At 36.9% G+C, this 27,500-nt stretch overlaps 1 protein-coding gene across 3 annotated transcripts in view; it reads left to right on the top strand.

Annotated features, from left to right (window-relative positions):
• Positions 1–27,500, top strand: part of TEK (TEK receptor tyrosine kinase) — a 101,155-nt gene that overhangs the window by 19,144 nt on the left and 54,511 nt on the right. For 2 of the 3 annotated variants that reach the window (XM_011384727.1, XM_011384726.1), the window contains exon 2: positions 23,563–23,874. The exons of the other annotated variant lie outside the window; for it this stretch is intronic. In XM_011384727.1, the coding sequence (XP_011383029.1) occupies positions 23,563–23,874 (312 nt within the window). The remainder of the gene's footprint in view (positions 1–23,562; positions 23,875–27,500) is intronic. 3 annotated transcript variants of the gene reach the window in all.

Below are 27,500 nucleotides of genomic sequence, written 5' to 3'. Positions count from 1 at the left end.
TCTAGTGAGTAAAGGGAGTACACTTTAAGGTATAAATTTTATGACATTAATTTTTGTCAGTGTTATAATACAGCTTGTTTGCTAGAAAGCAGACTTTGGGGTGGATGAACAATTTTTGCATTGATATTAGTAATTGTATAGACTCGAATCAAGAGTTAATATCAACTCAATTACACTGTGAGATTTACTGCCTACCAACCTGAAGTTCTATAGGTGCTTGAGAATCACTGAATGTGTGCAGTTGTTTCTTTGAATTCTTTGAATTCCCTTTGAAACATTAACATCTTGAATTTAATCACACAGACCTCAGCAATCAGGTTTTAATTTTAAGCACACAGAAAAGAGCAAAATGTGGCTTTCTTTGAGTACATTCTGCATTAAGAACTAAAATCAATTTAACCTAGTTTTTAACTCCTTTAGGAGCCAAAATTAAGAATATCAAAAATTCTATTTGAAATCTAGGGCTCTGCTGATTAGTCATGTTTTAAAATTCTGAGTCCAGGGATTTTGGACTTAAGTTTGTAGAGCACACGATAACTTGTTTTCCGCTTGTGACCTTAGACTATAAAGTGGAGCTTATAGCTGGAGTCAGATTCCACCATTAGATAAACCGCAAGTTAAAACTTTGTGGCCCCTCCTAGAAGTCAAATCCATTTGAAGATCTAACAGAATAAAAGAATGGAAGCTTTAGCCATGCAGCCCAGGACTTAGAAGTAATACACTTCTGAGTTTTTAGAAACATATATGCTGACCCAGCTCATTTCTTACCTGTATTTGTATTGCTTCTCTGGGCTTTTACTAACTGGAAAGAAAGAGACAAAAAAGGTGAGAAATAAAATTTTATTCTATTTATTTATTATTATTTATGCCTGTTTATTTATTATTATTATTATTTATTATAGTACCTGGTCTTCCTAGGTGGTCTCCTACCCAAGTACTAACCAGGCCTGACCCTGCTTAGCTCCCGAGATCAGACATCAGGCATGTTCAGGGTGGCATGGCCATAGACCATGGACCTTGGCTCCACTGGAGTGCAAACCCAGGACCTTCTGCCTGTAAAGCAGATGTGCTAACTGCTACACTGTGGAACCATGTCCAGAGAAATAAAATTTTAAAGAGATCCTTGTCCTCTTGCACCATTATTGTGCTGGGTAGTATTCACTAGCTCACTCTCTGGATCTCATTTTCTATGGATGGATATAAGATAAAAATGCTACTAAAAATGTTAGCTTTTCCCATGATAGGCTCTGCAGGCAAGATTACACTTCAGGAGTGTCTAGTTATGATGATTTTGCAGGAGACTGAAACCTCATTTTCTCTTCATGGGTCTCACAACTTTAGGGAATCATAAGCATCACCATCACCGTTTATTAACTATTCTACTTTTTGCCACACTCTTAACAAATCATTCATAAAATATACAAAAGATTTTTTTCATATGAATGTAGATCTGTACATTTATCCATCCTCAGTTAAATGTTTAGAGGTTAGTATCATCACCTCTTACAGATGACCAATCTGAGGCACAGAAGTCTGATTACAGGAGTAATGTGTGGCAGACCTGGGATACAGAACAGGATGGCTTGATTCTCTAGCCTCTGACTACACGCTGCATCACTCTGCTGCTCAGCCGTGCTAAGCTTCCTGGCCTTCCACTGCAATGTGATCTATTCTGAGATAGGCACAGCTCTGTGAAGGGCACCTGGAGGTGCAGATGTTCAGACACGTCACCACGATGAAAGTCGCTACTATAAACCTAGGGCTTAGTGTGCACAGCACAAGCCACTTGCTTTCCTTCCCAAGAATTCAACTATTTTTAATGTTTATCTTTCTGTGTATACAATACCACCATCCAGAGATAGCCACTGTTAACATTTTCCAGATAAGATTGAATTTTGTATCCCTCCCCATGGAATTCAAATGCCCTCCTCCAGATTTCCCTGTGAATTCCCAGGGTACTTGCATTCTCATGGTTACGTCCTACGCTGAGCACAGTCTGAGGATCTGATTTAATTTAATTCAGACACTCCCTTCCTTGCTCACTCCTGCCTGTGTGGTCTCTGTTCAACTTGATGTCAGCCTAGATGTTCAGCCCAGCCTTTCACATCAATTAAAAATAAGAATGGCAACATTCTCTGCACACAGACAGACCCACAGGTACATGATAGGAACTATCATAAACACAGACATAACAGATTTTTTTGTGAGTATAACTCACTTAACAGATGAGTTGAGAAGAAGATGAGGTTTATACTGAGGCAATGCAAACAACTTCACATCAAGTATTAGACACATCTGTTTTTTAAACTCCTGTCGTATTGCTTGGCCTTTTTTTTCTTTTGTGTCACCTGTTGGGATTATGTTAAATTTATCAATTAATTTAGGAAGAGTTATCTTTCCAATGTTCTAACTTTCCACTTAAAAACAGAAAACATCTCTCCATGTCTTTAAGTCTTTTTTATCTTTTGGAAGAATTTCATAGATATTTTCACATAGGTCCTCCACATTTCATGTTGCACTATTAAGTATCGGGTGATGTATTAATACAGTTGTCATATACTAAATCATTCTTGACTTCTGGGGATAAACCCATAGTATCTATACAAGAGGAATCATTTAATAAACTATCGAACTGATTTGCTAATATTTTATTTAGGATTTTGTTTTTTCATTAGTAAGATAAGGAGTAATAACTTTGTTTTTTCAGATATTTATTTGAGGTTAGGTAACAGGATTATACTAGCTTAAGAGAATTGGTAGTTTTTCATTTTTTAAAAAATGTTCTTTAGGCAGCACTCTTCTGTGACTCATGGTTTAATGTCTTGGCAAGAACACTTGGAATTGGCCCTAATATGCTGCTGGGATGGCTCCTTGAAGCTTTGACATGATGTGAAAGTTAGAGATGCTAGAAGTGGTTGACAAAGTATTAAGAAAGTGATTTGAAAGCTTGAGCAGGGAAACTGTTAGATTGGGTTTACTGCGTGAGAGCAGAGACGCTACCACTTGACTAGATTTCTCAGCAGGGCCAGGAGGAAATGGCCTTCCTTAAGGCATCGAGAAATAAAGAAACTGTGAGAGGTGACCTGGAGTGTGAAAGCTTCAGCTGTTTTGAATGGAATCCCAAGAAAGAGATCTCATTGTACTTGTGCTTGGTAATAGAAGAGGGGAGGGCCAACGACATAATAAGGGAGGCTTCCTTATAAAATGGCTCTACTTATTTCAGTATGGAGACAATCCAATCAATGTTTGACATTTCCAGTCACCTACACTGCAGAGAGGAATTACGATGCTGCCTTGAGATGTTTCAGACTGAGGCTCGAGCTCTTTAACAACCTGAATGTCAATTAGATTAGAAACACTAAAATTGAAGTGTGTGATAAATATTGTGGTGAAGATCAAATTTATAAATATTAGCCAGGAAAGGTATGTCTTCAAATATATTTTAAAAGAAAGCTTTGCAGTTTTCTTGTTAACCACCCATTTATGAAGATTCAAAGTAATTTGTATATTTCCTCAACTATTATCAAAATACCCTTGGAGGATAAAGATGGGACAAGTATTGCTCCCTGTTGATTCAGGGTGAGCAAGAGGAAATTAAACAAAATGCTTACAACCAGCTTTCCCAGCCTCATACATGGTTAGCACACACACACATTTCTCAATTTTCAGTGTACTTTCATCTGCATAAATATAACTCTTAGCCACATCACTTATATTTGAAGACATTTAGTTTGATAAATGTGCTTGCTTATTAAGATACACTCATTTAAGTGGGGATAATAAAATGGTACTTTAAAAAGCATTATTATATTACTAAGACAAACAATATTTCTTATAAAGGACCCAGTCTTTTCTTTCTCTGCTTACTGCTATTAAAGAAGTATTTCATTTAATAAAAATCTTACCTTTTTTTTTCTACCTCCAATGTCTTTATTCCAGCCAATTTGTATGTCCTTTCCTGCTGGCCTTTGTGCCTCCCAGTTTTAGTCATCTTGAGGACCAGTCCTTCTGGTGAAAATAAGTAAATAACCAAGAGATTTTAAAAAGATTCAGTTAAAAAATTAGAGAAAGAACAATGATATAGAAACAGAAAAGAAGCCTATTAAAAACTGTAAGGGGCAAGAAAACTATGTAAAGTTCTATGCAAATAAATTCTAAAATCTTAAGCCATGGAGGAAACTGAAAATACCATCAATTTTCAGTTACCTTAAAAAAATGGATCACAGTTTAGTGGTTACTGGAGGGAAAGGTTACTGGAGGTGGGGAAGTAGATAAGGGTAAAGTGGATCAAATATAAGGTGACAGAAGGAAATTTAACTTTGGGTGCTGGCCACATACTGCAATATACATATGACGTATTATTTAATTCTTGAAACCTATATAATTTTATTAACCAATGTCATCCCGATAATTTAATTTAAAGATTCATTTAAAAAATGGATCCAAAACAGTATAGTTTTACCAGGTAATCCTCTTATATTTTGCAAGAGACTGAAGATTCTCTTGGTAAATTCTTCTAGTATATGGAAAAAAATAGAAAGCTTATATGATTCATTTTATATTAACCTGATAATAAAACTTGATAAAGATGGTACACAGAAAGAAAACCATCCACCAGTCACCTGAAATATACAGGAATAAGTATGCAAAAGTATAAAATAACATAAATGTAAATCGAATCCAACATAATATTTTTTTTTAAAAAAAGCATTTTTTTCTTACAGGAATATAAGAATGACTTACTAATAAGAAGTTATTAATATGTTAATTGGTCTAAAGGAGAAACACACTATGTTAACCTCAATTAAAATTCTAAAAACATTTGATAAATTTCAAAGTTCATTTTTAAGTTCAGCTCAAATTCTGCCTCTTTGAAAAAGCTTTCTTTGATTCTCTTGGCTGAAAGTAATTGCTACATTGAAATTTCATACCACTGCATTTATTTCTTGTTTATGACACTTTTCACAGTATATCTTGTATTATAAATAATTTTGGATATACCCCATCTGCTTTACTTAGCTATAATCACCAAATGGTAGAGATTCTGTTGTATTTATTTATCATCTCATAGAACCCACAGAGAAGAGTTTCCTTATAAATGCTTGGCAAATAAATAAATGCTTAAAAATAAGTACATCCTAATTAAAACTGTAAATGCCAGGAAGTGTGTAGGTAAGAATAACAATTACTTATATAAGCATTTCCCATTGGCATATTATAATTGGGTACATAAGTATATACCAGAAGTCAGAATGTAATCTTTCCAACTGCTTTGTCATCATGCTACTTCTCTAACAATATATAAGGATTATATATATCATTCCATGTAGGGCAATGGTCCCCAACCTTTTTGGCATCAGGGACATTAGGCTGATAATCTGAGGTAGAGCTGAGGGGGTGATGCTAGCGCTGAAGAGCAGCTGTAAATACAGATAAAGCTTCGCTGACTTGCCTGCCGCTCACCTCCTCCTACGAGGCCCTGTTCCTAACAGGTCATGGACCAGTATTGGTCCTCCGTCTAGGGGTTGGGGACTCTGATGTAGGGTTTATGGTAATATTTACCTTTGGAAGATTACTGTTACTTTTTCCTTTTTTTTTTTTTAATGTTTGGAAAACAGTTGTAAACTTTTTCTGGGCAGTGTCATAATGTAACGAAGGATATTAACTTATGTAAATATTTGAAAATCATAGAATCACAACAATTATATTGAGAAATTCTACAATAAATAGAAGTTCTTATTTTAAAAAAAGTTCTTATTACATAAACATAAGTTCTTAATACATAGTTCTTACTACATAAACTCATCATCAAAACCAACTTGCCCTGTGAATTTTTATAATATCATTCAGGCTTTGTACTATTTGAGTTTAATTTTAGGAATTTAATATTTCCTAATAAAATCATTTTTGTATATTTTCAAATCTATTAACTGAGAATTATGCTCGGGATTTTCTTATGATTTAAAGTGACTTTTCCACAAGAGTGAATTTATCTCTTGTTTTACTCTCAATTTTAGTTTCTAAATAGATTTCAGAAGCTTGCTATTGTGAATTCTACCCACTCTAAGAACATTCTTGAAATTCTCATTTTTCTATTTTTGAGTTTATTAATATCTTTACTTAGCTTTACTTTTTTCTTCCTCTCCCATAAACTTTCCTGGGTCTTTTACAAATATTTCTTGAGTAGAGTTCTTGGTTTATTTATATTCATTAATAAGCCAAGTATTTAAAGCTGTAAATGTGTCTCTGAAAGCAGTTTTGGAATCATTATAGCAGTTTTGAAAGTAGAGTTCTTATCTTTTATTTTCTAGAAATCTTGTCTTTTTAGTTATGATCTTTTTTGCAAATTAATAATTGGAAGACTGCTTTATGATTTTAAGGGGTTGGTTTTCTTTTTTGTTTATTCAATAACATATTGTTAAACTTGCTTTATTGTGTTTGGATTGTTTTGTTGTAATTTGGGATTATTGCATGGGCAATTTCCCTTTGTTGGACTTCACTGAGTTGAGAGTGTATGTGTGTGTGTATGTGTAGGATAGTATGAGTTATAGCAAGGCTGATATTCCACTGATTTGTATTGGTTCATCTGTATTGATTGTTAAAAGAGTAAAATAATTCTGTGCTGTTTTGGTAAATACCGGCTACTTGGGTCTCCTAAGTTCTCCTGTTCTTCTACCTTAGCTGCCTAGATCCCGCCCTTAAGACTTCTAGAGTTCCCAATAATTCAGCAACAAAGATTTGGCCCTATCAGGGTCTTTCAGAACATTTTCTGGTGCTCAAGTCAGTGTCCATTTTAATTTAGTTGGCCCAGGTTGTTAAGTATTTTGAATATCACCTCTGAGCCTCACCAAACTTATTTAAGATAGGCAAATTCAACTACATATGCTTAGTCTAAAAGATATACAAATATAAAACAGTGCAGGTGATTTCACTTGCCCTTCCACTGCACGGGCATATGCTCTAGACTGAGCTTGGTCCCTGGTTCCGTGGCTTCTCGTGCTCCATTTGCGACAACCATGTTTGAAGTTACATACTTTTTGTGCTGCTTGATTCCTGAACACCAGGCAACTACAGTAGTCTCCCCTTATCTGTGGGGGATACATTCCAAGCCCCCCAGGAGATGCTTGAAACTGCTAGTTTCAAGATAGTACCAAACCCTAGACACTCATCCCTCAGTATCTACTGAGGGATTGGTTCTAGGACCCCCCGCAGATACCAAAATCTTTGAATGTGCAAGTCTCTTACATAAAATGGCATACTGTTTGCATATACCCTACACACAACCTCTCATGTACTTTAAATCATCTCTACTTACAATACCTACTAAAATATAACTACTGTGCAAATAGTTGTGTACTGTTTACAGATCAACTTTCTGGAATTTTTTGGAGGTGCTGGACGAGGGATGGTTCATGTCCTGGATGGGATGCAGTGGAAAAGTGTGAGATTGCATCATACTACTCAGAGTGGTGTGCAACTGAAAACTTATAAATTGTTTATTTCTGGAATTTTCCATTTAATATTTTCAGACCATTGTCGACCACAGGTAACTGAAAATACAGAAAGTGAAACTGCAGATAATAGGGGTGGACTACTGTACTTTATCTGGTTCTCACCCAAAGCAACGGTGATCTGTTCCAGTGGTAGAGGAAAACCTAGCCTGTGACATTTGTGGATAAATGATGGAATTCCACATTATTCTTTATGGGTGATTTAAAGGATTGTTAAAAGTAGTTTTGTTTATAAACAATTTTTACCTTACCCACTGGTCTTTAGAACATTGTCTCCATTGGGTGTACTCAATTTTAGTAAGTACTGTAGGAATGATTGGAGGGAAAAAAGAATTCTCTGTTTTAAAGTATAAAGTTACATATACCTAAAAGATACATATATATTGTTATTATTATAAATTGTATGTTTGATCTTTAGTCTACTTCATCAGTCAAAATTTGAGAGAGGTGCAATGCTATCTCCCAGAATATTGTGCTTTCCTCCCAGTCTCTTTGCTTTTACCAGTTTTTATGTATTTGATTCTATATGGTTTGGAGCACAATGATGCATAACCACTATTCTTTCATTGTGGACTTTATTTTCTGTCAACATAATATAATAGACTTTGTTCCATTTTGTGCCTTCTGTCTTGAATTCTACTTTGTCTGAAACTAATATTATCATTTTTGTTTTCTTTTCTCATTCTTTTTTCATTTTTACTGCTTGATAAACTCTTTGCCCATCTTTTTGTTTTTCAAATTTTGTGATTTTGTTTTAAGTGAGTTTCCCATAAGCATCAATTGGAAGGTTTAATTTTCCCAGAATATTTGTCATTCTATAGGTGATTTTAAACATTTATCTTTAATAATAAATGTTTTTAATCTTAACTTCTGATGTACTATTTTATGCTTTGATTTTTTAAAAAATTTCCCTGCTGTTTGCTTCTAGTTTTTTATTTTTTCCTGTTTTTTTCTCACTCGACTTATATTTTTACATTTATCTTCTCTAGTCATTTTTGATATATATATGTGTATATATACATACGTACATATATTTATATATATATATATACACTGTTTTTTTATTTTAAAATAAATAAAGGTTACCTTTATGTTTTTCAAAACCACTCTTTTAACCTATACTTTTCCATTAATCACAATAAATAGTGAAACCATATTTTGAACATCTGTGTACGAGTGAGGAACTCAGCACGCATTAACTTTCTTTCATCCTGCCTTCAGCTTTCTAAGTCTTTGCTACCTTAATATGGAATTTGAGATCCAAGTTTCTTTTAACAGTACATATTTTTAATTTTAAGAAGGATTTTTGACATTAAAATATTGTAATAAAGAAAATCCATTTTTTAACTTTAATTCCATTGGTCTTTGTGGTTACTAGATGCTAACAGTAGGCTGATTGACAGTCTTGCTTAGCACTGTAGTTGAAATTCATTGTTTTTTTTTTTTTTTATTTTAGTGGGAAGTTGGAAGAGGCTATACCAAAAGTGCTAGTCAGATGACAATTTAACTCTGAGATTCAGACTTTAGTATTAAGAGGATATATTTCTATTTCATGATATTGTTACTTAAATATGCCCTCACCTTTGGTGTATCTTAGTCCTTTGTTTTCTTTCTCTCAAAAACACATGTAGTAAATTTGAATTTTCAGTTATGCTGGTTGGCAAATTTGAACTTTATTTTTTGAATTGTGCAAAGTAATGGAATACACATTCCCATTCCCACTGAGATTTAAGATGAGTCTTGGAAGAGGGTGACTTGAACAGGTAAATATACATAGGAAAGGGCATTCTTAGAAGAAAGACAATGTCAGCAATGGCCAGGAGAGAAAAGCCTGTAGAGAATTTGGGGCTAAAGAAACTATAAAGGCACGAAAATTTTGCAGTAGTTCAAGTGAGAGAATGAAAGTATGAAAAAGAGTTGAATGTGGAGACTAGATAGAGCTAGAATGGGCAGCATATGGTGATTGGATATGAATAGAGAGAGAGAGTTGTTGACAATAATTCAGAGTTTTTAAGCATCTGTTACTGAAAAGGTGGAGGCTTAAGAGACCATGGGAAAGGGAAAGTTAAGAGAAAATAAGATGCTTGGTTCATTCTAGACATATTGCATTCGAGATGTCTATCTAGGTGTCCAGTAGGCATTTTTACATGTCTTGATAGCTGAGAAAAGATTAGAACTAGAGACCTAGATTTGGAACAGGCAATAACTGAAGTCTTGGGAGTTGGTGAGATCTCTGTGAAAACAGAAATGAGTCTTCCATAGTACTGGTCAGGCCATAATCACTGGGCTAAAGCCATGACCACTCACTGAGTTTCCGCAAGGAGGAATAATGGGAAATTAGATTCAAGAGAAAGCTGCTATTTTAGATTCATGGTGTTACAAATAGAGTAGTCATGTATTTCTGGTGGGATGATCAAAGTACTAAGGTAAATAGATACCAAGTAGAACCTACTGTGCCAAGCTCTCTGGCAGGGAAAAGGAAGAGTTACAAATTTTAACACTGTTTCGGATGTTTTTACATTTAAGATCTCATTTAGTCATCACTGTTGCTTATTTTGTCTAAGCCAGTTTCCTCATCTATGTTATGGGGATGACTAATTCACATGGTTGTTGTGAGAATTAAGTAAAGCAATGCATTTAAAATATCCGAATGGTAGTAGGTATTTAATAAATTGTAGCTATTACCCTACTACTAAAAATTTAGTAATTATCCATGTGTAATTGACACACTGCTATTGAAAAACAACTAGCAAATACCTGATAGTAGTAATTTGCAAACTGTTTTTTTTTTTTTTAAAGAAATAGCAGCTCTAGGGAGGAGTCCAGGGACTGCTTCAAGGTTGGGGGAGTAGGTACAAAGCTGGGCTCTTATCTGTCTGCCAAGCCACAGAAAGCATGATTTTATCTGTTTTAGTTATCAGACATCAGCACAAAATTTCACTTACATAAAGGGATTGGCTGGAAATAAGTGTTGCTTGAAATGAGCATAGACCCGAAGGTACAAAGGAGAAGAGCCATTATTGAATCCAGATAGAGCAGTAGTGAGGTAAATCTGTCTACCAGGCTGTGGCTTCTGTAGATGGTTCATCAGGCAAGGAGCTAGGAGAGTAAAAACCCTGACCACACTTTCCTTCCACCCTCCTATCTCCTTCTGGGGCTGGACATAGGCAGCCTCCATGGATCCAGAGCTAGGTGGAGGAGGTTTGAGGGTAGCTGGAGAGGGGCACACCTCGTCAAAATGTAGAGAAGAGTCAGGGACTAGCCTAGTTTTAGAAAGATTATGACGTTTAAATTTGTATATTAAATTTAACTTGAAAATGGACCCAGCCCATTCCCAGAGTATCTTAAACATTTAATGAAATTTCCTTTCTGGCTTTCATGTTTTCGGACTGCTTTCCCTCAAGTGACTGCACAGACAGGCTCTGTCTCCTTGCTGCCTGAAGAGTCTAGTAGATCTTACACTGTCTACTTGGGAAGATAAAGGAGGAGTTGCTCACATAAGCCATTAGAGTGATAAACTGCCTGGCAGCTGCTGTATATAGGAGCATAGCCTGTCCCACAGCCATACCTACTAGATACCATGTCTGTGCTGTCCATAAGACACAGCCTCTACCCTGTGCCATCTGAGAGGCTTCTCGGGGTTTGCGGGAGCGTGAGCCAAGCCTTGTAGGCTAAGCAAGAATTATCCAGTTGAACAAGGAAATAGGAGAAACATTGGAGGAGGGCATTACAGGACAGGAGCATAGCTCATGCAAAGATTCCAAGGACAATTCCTTAAGAAGAGTTCCTGACATGTTTGGAATGATGTCATTGCCACCGGAATAAATGTGGGATCTGGCAGAAGCCCAAGAGGATTATGCTATCACACTCAGGGCTTCTCAAGAACCCTTTCTTAACAGAGACACACATAGATTAGCACCTCTGAGACATTCAGGTCTGCTGTTTTATAGAGGAAAAATTCACAAAGATTTAGTTGGAATTCCACCTAGAATGTATCTGTAATTTGGAAGTATACGAATGATGATGATGATGATTATTTTATTATTTTTAATGCAGGGAAGGGACTGACCAGACAAACTGCTTCCCAAAGATGTGGTTTCTAATCATGGAAGCAATTCCTGAACAAAATATGAGGTGCGAGGTGCCCCTGAGCCCTCTTCCACTACTGAGATCATAATCCCACTGGTGAGCCAGAGGATTGATGCTGAAGCTACTGTCCAGCTTCAGAACAAAGAGAAGCAACGCATAACAGCTTAACTTTTAACAGATCGTACACAGACCCACTTTTACAGACAATGAAAAAAATGCAAAGGAGGGTCTTGGCCCAGCGACATGCGCACTGAGGCAGGGCGGGGCGGATGAAGGGAAGTTTTAGGCTAGGTGAGAGGTCTCCTAGGTCAGCTGGTGGAGGCTCAGGGAGAAAGTGGCTTACGTTCGTCTCCAGTTGCCCCCTGGTCCTCCTCGAGGCTGCCGCCACACCATCATGCTGCTTGCGAAACGGCTTTCCCAGAATCACTTGTGTGTGCCGAGAATGGGTTTCCTGGTAAGGTCAGCCCTGTGAGAGATGTGGCAAGAATCAAAGGATTTTTAAAGAAAACACAGGGGAATCTTCCCTACCTCAAGACAGGCCTGTTTCCTGTTCATGTGGGTTTGAAGTGTGAGGGAGAGTAGGCACACAGCAGGACACAAAGCTGTTAGCAGTTCTTCCTTTTGTGCGTGTCTTAGCTCCAAGACAACTTAAAAAATAATTTTAAAAAAACCTTCCTCTGAGATTGACACAGACCGTAGTTTATACAAATTCACTCGATCAAACTGGCGTAATAAAGAACAAATCGTTCTTTATACAAAAGATAATGGTTTATATTTTATTTCTCCATTTTACAGATGAGAAAAATGAGACAGGACTTTAAGATGGAAGTTTTTAGTCCATTGTTGCATTGATGGTATCAGGCAATTAATAATTCACAAAATAGTCACCTGGGTTTAAGATACATTACTTTCAAACACTGTTGAATTCTTCCGGTTCAACTGAAACATATTGAAAATATGTACAGCCTGTCAAACAGTGCCTGGTGCTGAGGAATTGAAGATGAACAAAACAGGCCTTTTCTTCAGGGAGCTCACTCTCTAAGGAAGGAGACAGACATGTAGGTAATTCTTTAGAATGCTGCCATTAGGTGGATTAGTTGCCATATGCCTGTCTAAAATTAAAAACCTGTATTTTAAAAAGACAAAAGAAATACAATACTAGGTATGTAAAACAATAGGTGAACATCTACCTTCTTCCTCACTTCACTCCTGATTCCCAAGCCTGGCGACTTCATTAGCCAGAGATACTACTGATATTGGGTTGGTGCATGACTTCTAGACTTTATGTTTTGGTAAGAATGAGATCATGCTCTTCTGCACCTTGTTTTCTTCACTTAGTATGTCAAGGACATAATTCCATACTAATTTTTAATATTCCATTATATGTATGAACCGTTATTTATTTAGTCATGCTGCTACTTGTGAACTTTGCGTTGTTTCCAAATTGTGGCTACAGACTGCTAGGAATATCCTTGCCATAACTTTGCATATTTTTATTGGTAATTATGGAAGATATATTTTTTATTACAATTAAAAAATAATACACAATATAACTAACTTCATAATGTGTGTACAGTTTTATGAGTTTTAGTACATATGTAGATTCATGCTACCACTACCACATCAGAATCACCCCCCAAAATCTTTTTTGTGCTTCCTCTTTGTGGTCAAATCTCTCCTACTCCTAACCACTGGCAATCACTCACCTGCTCTTCATCCCTAGAGGCTCACCTTTTCCAGAATATCATATAAATGTATCATACAGTAAGTAGCCTCTTGATATTGGCTTCTTTTACTTGGCATAATGCCCTGTTGTTGCAAGTATCAATAGTTTATTCCTTTTTATTGTTGAGTAGTATCCCATTGTGTGGATGTTTATATACATTTATCTATCGAAGAACATTTGGGTGTTTCCAGTTTTTGGAGATTATTAATAAATAGAGCTGTTTTAAACATTCATTTTATGAACATAAATTTTCATTTCTGTATGGTAAATACCTAGGAGTGAGACTGCTGGGTGATATGGTACATATGTCTTTAACTTTATAAAAAACTGTTAAACCATTTTCCACAGTGACTGGACCATCCATTTTACATTACTACCAACAATGAATGAAAGTTATAGTTGCTACATATTCTAGCTAGCACTTGGTATCATCACGGGTTTTTTGGGGGGTGGAGGAGGGTAAGGGTTTTTTTTTTTTAGCCATGCTAGTAGGTGCATATTGGTATCTCATGTGGTTTTAATTAGCATTTCTCTCATAGCTTATGATATTGAACATATTTCTGTGTGTTTGTTTGCCATCTCTATGTGTATCTTCTTCTGGAGAGGTGCCTCAAATCTTTTGCACATTTAAAAAAACTGAATTGTTTGTTTTCTTACTGTTAAGTTTTGAGATTTTTCATATATTCTGGATACAAGTTGTTTATCACATATGCAATTCGCAAATATTTTTCCCAGTCTGTGGTTTGTATTTTAAACAGTGCCTTTCACATATCCAAGTTTAAATTTTGATAAAATCTAATTTAACAATTATTTTTCTTTATGGATCACACTTTTGGTGTAATAGCTAATAATTCAGTGCAACCCCAACATCATGAAAACGTTTCTTCCATATCCCAAAAGCTCTATATTTTTATGTTTAACATGATCCGTTTTCAGGTGGAAGGTTTTAGTTCAAGGCTGGCTGGCTGGCTGGCTGGCTTACTTTTCTTTGTATGTAGATGTCCAATTGTTTCAATAGTATTTGTTGAAAAGACCAACCTTTCTTTACTGAATTGTTGGAAGACATATTTTTGATATGAGCTGGTATGTTATCAGTATAGTTTAATTGTTAAAAGAATGAGTTTTGAAACACAACTGCCTAAATTTGAATATCAGATCTACCACTAATCACCTGTGTAACAATGACCAAGTATTTAACCTCTCTTTCCCTAGTCTCCTTTTCTGTAAAATAAAGATAATCATAGTACCTATTTTATAAGATTGCTATGACGATTAAGTGAGTTATGTGTAAAACACTTGGAGTCATGCCTGACATATGATAAGTGATGAATTAGGTTAGCTTTTATGTAACTTTACAATTACCATAGATATTACAAGAAAGTCTTATAACTGTATTTTGTATTTCCAAGGAAATTCAAAATATTGTGATCTTTTTTTTTCAAAATACTACAATTGGCTATTTGTATTTCTTCCTCTGTGAATTGCCATTGCTTTATTGATTTATAGAATTTATATATTATACATATTAACTCTGTTTTACATATAACGATTTTTTTCCACTTGGTTATTTTATCAATTATACTATCTGTCAACAATGTACATGTTCCTGTTTATCTGCCAGCACTAGATATCATGACTCTCTCTATTCTTTGTCAGTTTGATAGACAAATAATGAGATATCCTTTTAGTTTGTATTTTGGGATTTGTAGTCAGGTTAATCATCTTTTCATATGTTTATTGGTATATGTTAGCTTTTGCTGAGTAATAAATCATCCCAAAACATAATGATAAAACAACAGGCATTTACTATACCTTATGGTTCCATAGGTCAGTTGAAAGTTCTTTGGTCTAGGCTAGACTGGCTGATCTCTGTAGTCAACTGATGGCTTGGCTGGGGCGAGATGGTGTAGTATAGTTCACTTACATATCTGACAGTTGATCTATTGATCTATTGGACCTCAGCTGGAATGGCTTATGTCTACTCCATGTGGTCTCTCATTCTCTAGTTGGTTTTTCAGAGTTTCTCCTCATGACGGTCTCAGGGCAAGGCCAGTAAAAAAGCACTTTTAAAGCCGCTGTTTGTATTACATTTGCTAATGTTTCATTGCTCGAGGATAGTACAATGGCCATGCTTTGATTCAAGGGGTGGAGAAGTAAACTCAAAGCACTCAGTGGAAGAAAATGCAAAATAATGTGGCTACTTTTTTCCCCTATCTACTGAAGTTGGTTATTTGTATCTCTTCCTCTCTGAATTGCCACTGGTTTACTGATTTATATAAATTATTAATATGTTATACATATTGGCTTTTTAAGTTTTACATATAACAATATTTTCCTACTTGGCTATTTAACTTTATTGATGTGATCTTTTGCTGTGTACAAGTTTTGGGCATTTTTTACAGTGAAATCTGTTACTATTTTTCCTTATGGCTTTGAGAATATTTTTGCCTTTTGCTGACCAGACTGTAAGCTTCTTGAAGGCAGAAACCATATTTTACTCTTTTCTTAACCCCTCAGAATGCAGCATAGAGCCCAGCTCATGTGCTTATTAAGTAAATGATTATTGAATGAATTCATTCACTGAAGGTCAGTCTCACTTATTTATCTATTAATTCATTAATCAGTACTTGAAAACTGACTTCTCTCATGGTGCTTAGAATGAAGCATAGTGGGTAGTAATGAAAATATCAGTGAGACTTGGGTTCAAATTCCATTTTTCTACTGTACGACCTTGGGCATATTATTGAACATCCCTGAGTTTCAGAATTTTGAAATGAAATTCCTTCCTTCAGTATTACTGTAAGAATTCAAGTGGACAATGTTTGTAAAACACCTAGGACCTATTATGTAGTATATAGTAAACAGTGCTAGCTTTCTTTCCTGTGTGATATAATCTGAGGACTGCTGGAAAAGCTAGCTATCATTCTTTGTCAGTCTCCTCTTAGCAAGTATCATGATCCTTGCTTCTTCCATTACAGACTCATTTCTTTGGTTGGCTCTTCTAAGAGTTCTCAGTGGGTTGTCACTTTAGGATATTCTTGGTTTTTATGTAAGCAAATCAAATTGCCTTATTTATTGGGAGCTGAAGATCAGGGCACTGAGGAGTTAAAGAGTTTTATTTAATTCTGTCTTGGAGAATATAGATATCTGTGGGAGTGGGCATGCATATTTTGGGCAGCATATGGGCAGAAGGGAATTTGGCAGATGATTGAATCGGAAGAGCCCAGAAAGAGAAGGCGACCTGGCTCCAAATACAGATTCCTCTCACAGCAGATACATTTTCTGACCCCAGGTAAACATGGTCAGTTGGAGAGCATCTCTCTCTTTGGTAAAATGGATGGGAAAGATTAGAAGGCAGCATTGTAAGGCTTGGGGGAATTTGTGAGGTGGCAAACCTCATTTCCAGGTATTCCCAACTTCTGTCCTGTGCCCTTTCCAGCTTTTTGGCTGCCTCTCTTCACTGTCTTCCTTCTCTTGCCCCACTTTCTACCAAACTCCAGGATCCTCCAGGTGCCATCCTGCCAGACTTGTAAACATTCCACATTCCCTCACATTCAAGATTTATCCATGTATACTGCTACTTTGGAGTGACAGAAGGGCTCCTGCAGAGACATCAGCACTGGCAGGCTGGCTTTGCCACTACCCTTCATGTGACCACTGACCAGTCTCTTTTCTATGGCCTCAGTTTGCCATTTATAAAGTGTGAGGCTTGTACCAGGCAATCTCTAAAGTACCGTCCAGTTTAAACAGTCCTTGATTTGATAGTACCGTGCTTCCTCCAGCCCCACATCACTGAATGGAGTATGCATTTAAGTGCATTTAAGTGCATGTGAGACTTAAGTAAAGTCTCACTGTGTGGACGTTCTGTCTATTCCCTGGAATTAAAAAGTTTCCTGCCAACTGACTGAAGCTAATTCTAATTAGAACATATGTTATTTATCCTGGATGGAAAATTTCTGGTGTTCAAAGGTGGGGAGAGGATGCTGTTTCCTCCAGCAGACAGACGGTCCTATTTGGCTGGGAGGCAGGGATGGGAAGTAGGCATATTCTTTGGGCAAACTGGCTTGGCACAACTCCTGGGTGAGAACAATTTGTTGTTAGACACAGCCTAGTCACATCACGGATGTCCTTGTCTCACTCCAAACTCAACTATACAGTGAAAAAGTTAGTAACTTCCTTTAGTTATTTCTAGTCTTGTGCATTTTGGTATCTTCTTACTAGTTTCCCAATATCTTCTTGGAAGAAACCTTGAGGATGAAGTTATTGCTAAGAGAATTACTACATACATAAGAGGATAATGAAGAACAAAAAAAGATTGAAGTGTTGGAAGCATGCCTGGGAATTGGATCTCTTCAGGGGAGACAAGAAGGCAGAGAAGATACTAAAAATACTTTAACTTAAGGTTGACCCGTAGAAATGGCTCCAGTAGTTTTTAGGATCCAATAAAAAGAAATTAATGCCAACTTTAGGATAGATAAAAGATGGAACATTCTAAAGGTGAGTCCTATTAAACATTTATTCATTCTTAAAACTCTGCTCAGTAGTTACTTTTTGAGAGAAAAGACTTTTCTGACTGTGTTCTCATATCTTTTTCTCCTTGCCCATGTAACTCCAACTCTCATTCAGGCCAGATGTTACTTCCTCAGGGAGCCTTACCTGATCCACTAAACCCTTCCTCGACTTTAACCAAGTCTGATTATGTTCATCATTGTGCTATTTCATAGCACCTTATAATTCTCTCATAGTACCTATTGTGGTTCCAGTGGCATACTTATTTATGTGCTTAGTTTTCCACATCTATTTTTCACATTTGCCTGTAAGCAAGATGAGGGTTGAAATCATATGTTTATTTCACTGTTGTGTCTCCAGGGCCAAGTGCAATACATAGTACATGGGAGATACTCAATGAATATGTTTAGTAAATGAATGAATGGACATATAAATGACTTAATGAGAGGTTTTTTTTTAAAAAAAAAGAAAGAGAATTTTCCTTTTCTGGACAGCATAAACAAATAACTAAAACTAAAATCCAAACAATTCCACCAAGTATCCTGGATAGTTTGGAGGTTGTCTTTGCCTCTTTGGCTCATTGCTTAGGGCTTTGATTCCAGAAATGCTTTTAGCTAAGAACTTTTTGGTTCACTGCCAAGCCCCCAATTTTAAAAATCCTTTTAACCAAAATAGTGCTCATTGGGCAGTGCTCATTTTAAATATTTAGAACTTAAAGATATCTACTGCTGTTATAAAAGTGAGATATTTGATCAAGAACACTTTGAAAAAATTTTAAGTCAATACCAGACTTCCAAGAAACCATACAGACAGTTGTTATGAAGACATAATACCTTCTTCCAAATACATATCAGTGAAACTCCACCCAACACTACAATTCTGAGGTAATAAGAAGCACAGTGAAATAGCCTCACTACGCAATAATTTGACCTGCTTTTTCCTCTAAGCCCACCCACAGTTCAAAGGACAGGGAGCTCTATCTGCAGCAGTGCCAAACGTGAATGTGGGAAGAGAGGGATAGAAGACTCATTGGAATAAGCATATCGTGCTGCAGTGAAATGTATTTTCATTGATATTCATATTTAACCTTTCATTTTTTTCTCTGTAAAAAGAAGATAGTTAAAAGCGATGACTTTGAGGTTTTATATGTTTTTATTTAAGCAAAATCATTTTTTTTCCCCCAAATGAAAACTACATGAAGCCCAAATGTAAAAATCAGATGAAAGTTGAACAGCTTGGTGAGAGTGTATGTGTGTGTGTGGGTGTCTGGAATTCACTCTATTGACTTTACCTCCACCATTCTCAGAAACTTTTTAGAAAATGAGAAATAACTCCTTGAAGCAGTTTGAAAAACACAGCTGTCTCTAATTTCTAATTCAATTTAGTTCATTATATGGGTGTTGATTTAGGTCTACAACTATTTCGATGACTATTTTTAAAGAAAAATATGTCCATGTCTTAATGGGCCATTATTCAAGGCAACAATGAATACAAGAAAATCTAAATGCAAAAACAAGATTTAAACAACATTTTGAGTGTACCACAATGCAATTTAGTGAGAATTTTTATGTTACTATAAAAATTAGATACTCTTCAGTATAGCACACAAAAATATAATGAACAAAACATTTTAGGTTATTGTTATGCTTCAATTATTAAGAACAATCATTTGTTAACTTGCCAGATGCTATGCCATTATGGCAAGTATTTCCTTGTGAATAAGACACATTTTATGGAAATATTTAAAAGTGTTTGCAAGATCTTTGTCAAGGAAAAATAGCATCAATCTCTAAAACATATATAAGATATATAAAATTATGCATCTTACTTTTACTTATAGCAAACTCTTAGCCTTGATCATAGAAGTATAAATTGAACTAATAATGAATTTGATCAGAACCCTCAGACTATGGTTGTAATGAAACAGCTCAACACCCGTCCCCAACATAAACTAGAGAGGATAGTGCTATAATATAAGAAAAGGTGTTAGGCACAGGGACTGATATAGATGTGAGCCCAGATGGGATCTATCTTTTGGCAATTATTCTTAGGAAGATGTCCCTAATAGCGATTCCTTGTGTGGCACTGGCCATGCGATTGCAATCATATCTTTCATAGTGTCAATAGCAGAACTCTTAAGAAGCCATAGGCCACAAGCCACGATATCCATTGCAGTAGGGTCTCTGCTCCTCTATTTTCTTTAAAAGCTATGTTTAGCCACCCTTCTTTTCCCTTTTCTTAAATTTTATTTTAACCCATGTTTTTTTTCCTCCCACATTGTGGAACGATATCACATTTCCTATTATTAGTCCAAAGAAGATAGAGAAAATACATTATTTGGGTGCAATCCAAGGAGATTTGGAGTGGATGTAGGAATAAATGATGAGAGACATTTATATTTTTGTGGCTCTTGATTCCCTTCCAAAGGAAGGGTAAGAACACATTTACTTTTTTACATTTAATTTTTATGCGTAGGTAATATTCAAGTGGTTCAAAAGCCAGCACACATAAGTGTACAATAAAAAGCCTTCTTCATATGATTGTCTCCCAACTACCTAGTTCTTTCCTAATGGGTCATCCTTGTTCTTAGTTTCATGTTTCACCTTCCAAAAATTCAAACAAACATGGATTCTTATTTTAGGAAAACTAAGTAGATGATTTTTAAGATCTGCCCCAGGAATCTGGTAGGTATTTTTTTTCTCATATCTAAAGCTCATATACAAAATCCTTCTGATATTTTATTGTAAATGGCTTTACAAATAGGACGGAGGACTCACTGGAGGAAGAAAGCTTCTTATAACTGGCATGATAAATAAGAGTAGCAAAGTGTTGTCAAGTCTAGATTCTTGGGTACACGATTTCCCTTTCTGTTACTGAAAATCAAGGGAGAAAACTGGGAGGAGCAAAAGGAAAAAGAATCCAGGTCAATATCTAGAAATGATTTACAGATGAAATGTGATTGTCTTTTCAAATGAACTGCTTTTTCTATTATTTCCTAAAGTCATTAAATAAACCATGGTCAGTGTCAGCATAGTTCAGTGAGTTCAGAGCAGATCCCTTGGTTTTGGCAAGTCACTCGACCTGCCCTATAAATGAGGCTGGATGGAACCAGAGCTGAAAGAATTAATGACTTTCTGGGAGCATGCCTGGAATGAGTGAGTGTAAGAGATGACGAGGTGTTCACTCAGAGGCAAGACTGGATAGGCATGTGGAAGGGAAGCTGTGCTCTGGTGTTATTTTTAGAGGCTATAATTTTACTGCTCGGTGTCCTAGCTCATCTTCTATTGGAAAATTTTTCTTACTGGAACCTATGTCCCTTCTTTTGCAATCTTAAAGTTACCATTGAGTCTAGAAGCAAGGTAGATGCTTCAGGGTCAGGCTTGGAAACCTATCTAGTCAAGATTTTCTCCCTCAATCCCATGCATTGAGTTAACATTATGAGAAAAAATGCAACTCTAACTTTCACTTGTATTAAGATTTGACATTGAAATTCTTTCTAAGTAATCAGATAAAAATATAACTCCTAGTTGTAACATCTTCAAAACTTCGCCTTATACATCAGACATTGGCAGTTGCCATTCAAAACAAATCGAGGACTTCATGGCAGGCACAATGCTTGGCATAAGTAGTTACTCAAAGGTCTGGAAAATGAGTACCAGTAAGCCTCAAATGCTCAACAACACCTGATCACGTTTCTAAGGCATTATGTAAAAACTGTAACATTTGCTTTTTTCCCTATAAACTTAGTAATTATTAAAATAGTCTTTTAAATATGGACGAGAAAGTCAGTTTAGACTCAGGAGAGTACTTTCACTTTTAACCTCACTATTGGGGAAGTGGAAGCCAAGTAAATAATGGATTTGTATCAGACAGATCTGGAATAAAATTTGCCCATCTGTCTGTCCATCTATCCGTCTCTTGTCTGTCTGTCCATCCATCCATCCATCCACCCACCCATCCACCTACCCATCCATCCTTCCATCCTTCCATCCATCCATCCATCCATCCATCCATCCATCCATCCCATCCATCCCATCCATCCCATCCATCCCATCCATCCATCCATCCATCCATCCATCCATCCCATCCATCCATCCATCCCATCCATCCATCCAATACTTACTAAGTTCTCTATATGCTGAGACTAGGCAGAATATCCCTATATAAAGACTATAAACAAATCATCTTCAATCTTCATCCTCATGGGATTTACCATCTAGTGGAAGAGAGTAATAAATTAATCATCGATTACGGTAATCTTTATGAAACAACAGGAAGCTGAATTAGAGGATAATGGGATGAGAATGTGTAGATATTAAGGTAGGTAGAGAAACTGTCTGAGAAAGGCATTTAAGCTGAGATCCAAAGGATGAGCAGAAGTTAGCCATGCAAAGAGTGGCAAATAGCATTCCAGGCACAGGGATCAACATGAATAAAGATGCTGGGGTAGGAAAGGGCCTGGTGTATCCAAGTTATTGAAAGGCAAGTGAGAATTTGAATTCCAGCTCTGGCTTCAACACCTGTGGAGGATAGAATAAGCTACTCAATCTTTTGAGACTTCATATCTTCATATTTAAAAATAAAATAATAGTGCATACTTTGCAGTGTTGTTGAGAAAATTTAATGGATATTTAATGAGAGAACATGCAGCTTACTTGAATCACTTTACATCTATACAAAGGTCTGCGAGACCCCAGCTGATTCACATGACCCAATGTGTTTGACCTATCTATTCCCCTAATCATTTTATATAGACCTTAGAATCAACCATCACTGGAACCAAAGAACATCCTTCATCCTTGATATTTTCACATTCAACAAGAGGATAGAATAGGCACAGAACATAGAATAGGCCCATTTGTTCGTCTTAGAAACCGGAAATCAAAACAGGGAGGGAGAGAGAACATGAAATGAAAGGATTTTCTTTTAAAAATGTGCTTCATAATTTATGGAATAAATTTTAAAAGTCAGATAGGATTTTGTTTTTACATTTAAAGAGGGCTGAGGTTTGGGCCTAGGTGTTCAGGAAACAGAATAAATAAAACCGAAATAATGGTCATTGTATACTCCATATAGAGCAAATACAATGCTTGGCAAGTTATGTACTTTATCTCATTTAATCTTCACAATAAATCCTGCAAGATAGGTCTTATTAGCCTTGTTTTACAGATGGTGCAAATGAAGCTCAGAGGGAAATGCAGACTTCGTTTAGTCCTTATATTATTTTGTGAAATTTAATATGGAATTGGGCAATGATGATAGTCTTAACATACAGTGTATATATAGTTGATATATTTCTTTAGAATATTTAATTATTGTGGCAGTAACACATTATCATTAATTGATTGATAATTAATGAAAATAATTATAACTAATAATGACAAAAATACCATTATCATAAATTTAACTCAACAAGCCTTTACTGAATACCTAACTCAGGCACTATAGTGGGTAGGGATATATAATGCACAGCTCGTTTGTGGAGATGGAAAGTAACTGATAGTCCATTGCAGATAGGGTGTGCAGTACGGGAGGAGTGGATTTGTAGGCGATACCATGGTAAGAGTTTTGGATCTTTACTATGGATGATAGGCACTTGATCAGAGTAGCATTTCAGAAAGACTGCTCACACAGCTATTTTTAGACAAGGCTTTGTAAGCACCAGTTTATTCCATGGGGCCATGTTAATAACCTTCCTCTTACATTATGCTCCCTCTTCCCTTTTAGGAACAGTGGATGGTGCCATGGACCTGATCTTGATCAATTCCCTACCTCTTGTGTCTGACGCTGAAACATCCCTCACCTGTATTGCCTCTGGATGGCGCCCCAATGAGCCCATTATCATAGGAAGAGACTTTGAAGCCTTAATGAATCAGCACCAGGACCCACTGGAAGTTACTCAAGATGTGACTAGAGAATGGGCTAAAAAAGTCGTTTGGAAGAGAGAAAAAGCTAGTAAAATCAATGGTGCTTATTTCTGTGAAGGGCGAGTTCGAGGAGAGGCAATAAGGATACGGACCATGAAAATGCGCCAACAAGGTAACATGCCCCTTAGCTGTGGGCAGGTGAGGTCCACAGAGACACACACCCCACTTTGTTTTGTCATTTGCTCACTCGGAGGCTGGGCATGAGCTGCCTGAGTATGGAGCTTGAAGACTTTATCTGCTCTTTCCAAGCATTGCTGTCTCTAGTGCACAGCATTAGAGATAAAAGAGACCATCTATTTCAACTCCCTCACGTTTAACCCCTTCCCTAGACATTATGCCTAGTATAAGATGAAATGAAATATATGTTCTACTAAGGGCTCCATGGCCCTTATGGAGACATGAACATGTTGCATGTATGTAATATGAAAATCATAGCAATGAAGATAACTGTGCATTGCCAAATTTTTGGCAATTTTGAGCTTTCTTCTTGACTTTTTAAATCTGATTCTTTATTTCTTTTGTGCCCCTGAGCACAAAATGTTTTCAGGGAAAACATGGTAAATGTTTTTTCAGGGAAAAAACATGGTAAATATAAAAAAAATTAAAAAGGGAAACATCTATGAGAAACTCAACTGAATTGATTATCAGTGTGTCAGTTACCTACTGCCACAAGAATGCTGTATAACACACAACCACAGATCACAGTGACATGCAACAATAAGCATTTACTGCTTGTGAGGCTAAGTCAGCTGCATTGACTGTGTGGCTCTGCAAATCTTGACTGGGCTTTCTTATGTGTATGGATATTGGTTGGCTACAGATTTAACTGGCTGGCCTTGATGGGCCAACTTGGCTGTGCCCCTTGTACGTATTATCCTTTAGCAGGCTAACCTAGGTATGGTCTCATGGAGATGCTAGAAGTGTGAGAGAACAAATGGGAACACGTTAGGTTTCTTGAAACCTAGTCTCAGTATTGTTCACCCTCACTTTCCCCCTCACCTGTATTGCCTCTGGATGGCGCCCCAATGAGCCCATTATCATAGGAAGAGACTTTGAAGCCTTAATGAATCAGCACCAGGACCCACTGGAAGTTACTCAAGATGTGACTAGAGAATGGGCTAAAAAAGTCGTTTGGAAGAGAGAAAAAGCTAGTAAAATCAATGGTGCTTATTTCTGTGAAGGGCGAGTTCGAGGAGAGGCAATAAGGATACGGACCATGAAAATGCGCCAACAAGGTAACATGCCCCTTAGCTGTGGGCAGGCGAGGTCCACAGAGACACACACCCCACTTTGTTTTGTCATTTGCTCACTCGGAGGCTGGGCATGAGCTGCCTGAGTATGGAGCTTGAAGACTTTATCTGCTCTTTCCAAGCATTGCTGTCTCTAGTGCACAGCATTAGAGATAAAAGAGACCATCTATTTCAACTCCCTCACGTTTAACCCCTTCCCTAGACATTATGCCTAGTATAAGATGAAATGAAATATATGTTCTACTAAGGGCTCCATGGCCCTTATGGAGACATGAACATGTTGCATGTATGTAATATGAAAATCATAGCAATGAAGATAACTGTGCATTGCCAAATTTTTGGCAATTTTGAGCTTTCTTCTTGACTTTTTAAATCTGATTCTTTATTTCTTTTGTGCCCCTGAGCATTCTTAACAAAAGTTAATGTTTTCAGGGAAAAAACATGGTAAATATAAAAAAAATTAAAAAGGGAAACATCTATGAGAAACTCAACTGAATTGATTATCAGTGTGTCAGTTACCTACTGCCACAAGAATGCTGTATAACACACAACCACAGATCACAGTGACATGCAACAATAAGCATTTATTGCTTGTGAGGCTAAGTCAGCTGCATTGACTGTGTGGCTCTGCAAATCTTGACTGGGCTTTCTTATGTGTATGGATATTGGTTGGCTACAGATTTAACTGGCTGGCCTTGATGGGCCAACTTGGCTGTGCCCCTTGTACGTATTATCCTTTAGCAGGCTAACCTAGGTATGGTCTCATGGAGATGCTAGAAGTGTGAGAGAACAAATGGGAACACGTGAGGTTTCTTGAAACCTAGTCTCAGTATTGTTCACCCTCACTTTCCCCTCATTTTATTGCCCAAAGCAAGTCACGTAGCTGAGCCTAGAACAGAATGGGAGGGCAGTACCCAGTTAAATGGCAAAAAGTGTGGATACAAGGAGGAATGATGAATCGGGGCCCTTTTTTGCAGGCTGCTATTCTCAAAAAGAGATCAGGATTTAAGTTTAGTAGTCAAGTACCCAGGCCCAGCTCACAGAACACCAGAAGAAGGATATTGAGAGCCTTCTGTAAGGGAAGAGTATTACTCTTTGCTACTACCTCACAGAAGTGATGTGATAGAGACTTTCTCCCAAAATGGAAGTGAGTCCTAAACTTTAGGCCTGTTCACCAAACTGTTGGCAGTTGGAGGAGATGATGTCATGAACATTATTTAATGATTCTGTTTTGTCCTAAGGCTCCCAGGCCTGGACAGGCAGGTACACTTCTGGGGTTCAGGATGCTGTCTCTGGGAGGAAGGTACAGAATTCCAGCAGAGATCTCTCCTTGTTCTGACTGGAATGATCTGGCCCCTCATCCATCAGCCCTTTTCTCTGAGCTGATCATACCTAAAATGAAATAGTCCTTTCCAAATGACTATTATAACCACAGGGGCCTATGGACTGAGAATGTGTCACCTGTGGACTGAGAATGTATCATTTCATGAGATAATGACATCGTGAGTCCTTTAAGGTTTGACTTTTAATTATAACATTGATCCAGGCAAATAATACATCTCTGTACATTTCACTGATAGGCTGTTTCTTATCTAGGAATCTGCAATTTTTTTATATCAGTGCTTGTCAAAGTTGAAAGTGCTGATATCACCTGCAGGTCATGTTAAAATGCAGACTGATTCAGTAGCTCCTGGAGAGAGGGTCCTGACATTCTGCTTTTCTATCAACGTCCCAGGTGATAAGATACTCACGAGGGGACCAAGGGTTTAGTAGAACCCTAACTGGGATCCACCTGAAAGTATTTCTTTGAATTTGCTAATGGTGGTAATTAAAAGATTTGAAGGCAGAAAACTCATTTTAAGGTCAAAAGTGATAAAATCACTATTCATTACAAATGAAGGAAAAGGTTTTCTTAGCAAAACTGTAATGTTCCCGTTTAAATGACACCAGGGTGAGTGGGAAAAGTGCACAATAGACATTCCCAGGAATGCAGCTCTCCGGTGAGGGAAGAGAGGTTGAACAAAAGGATGTGAGGTGTGCCAAAGCTATCATGGCTGAAAGTCACTTCTATTATGTTTCACATGTGTCATTTGGGATTTGACTTATATAAAAAATTATGTCCTGCTGATATTTCCATATTCTGAATGAAGACGATCTGAGATTTGTGCCCCAATGGTTTCACAGAAATGAAATGTGAAGTGCCGCTCCTGGGCTGTCCTAGCATCATCCTGGACAAGGTATAAATAAGAACCTGTAGAGCATATTACACCAGAACAATGGGAGTCAAAACCAACTGTAATGATCCCCCTGAACTGAGAGTCCAGGTCAGCACAGATAAAGGATGGAGTAAATTCAGTTAAATGAGGCAATGGCAGGCTTGAATAGCAAGAAACAGTTGAGAAAAGATGGCTTTTAGATTCATATTCACCTGAGTTTTAATTCTTTCTTCATCACTTATCATCCGTGTGGCCTTAGACAAGTTATTTAA

This window comes from Pteropus vampyrus, unplaced genomic scaffold (assembly GCF_000151845.1).
Source record: "Pteropus vampyrus isolate Shadow unplaced genomic scaffold, Pvam_2.0 Scaffold619, whole genome shotgun sequence".
Classification (NCBI taxonomy): domain Eukaryota; kingdom Metazoa; phylum Chordata; class Mammalia; order Chiroptera; family Pteropodidae; genus Pteropus; species Pteropus vampyrus.
This window is presented reverse-complemented; position numbering and strand designations above follow the sequence as displayed.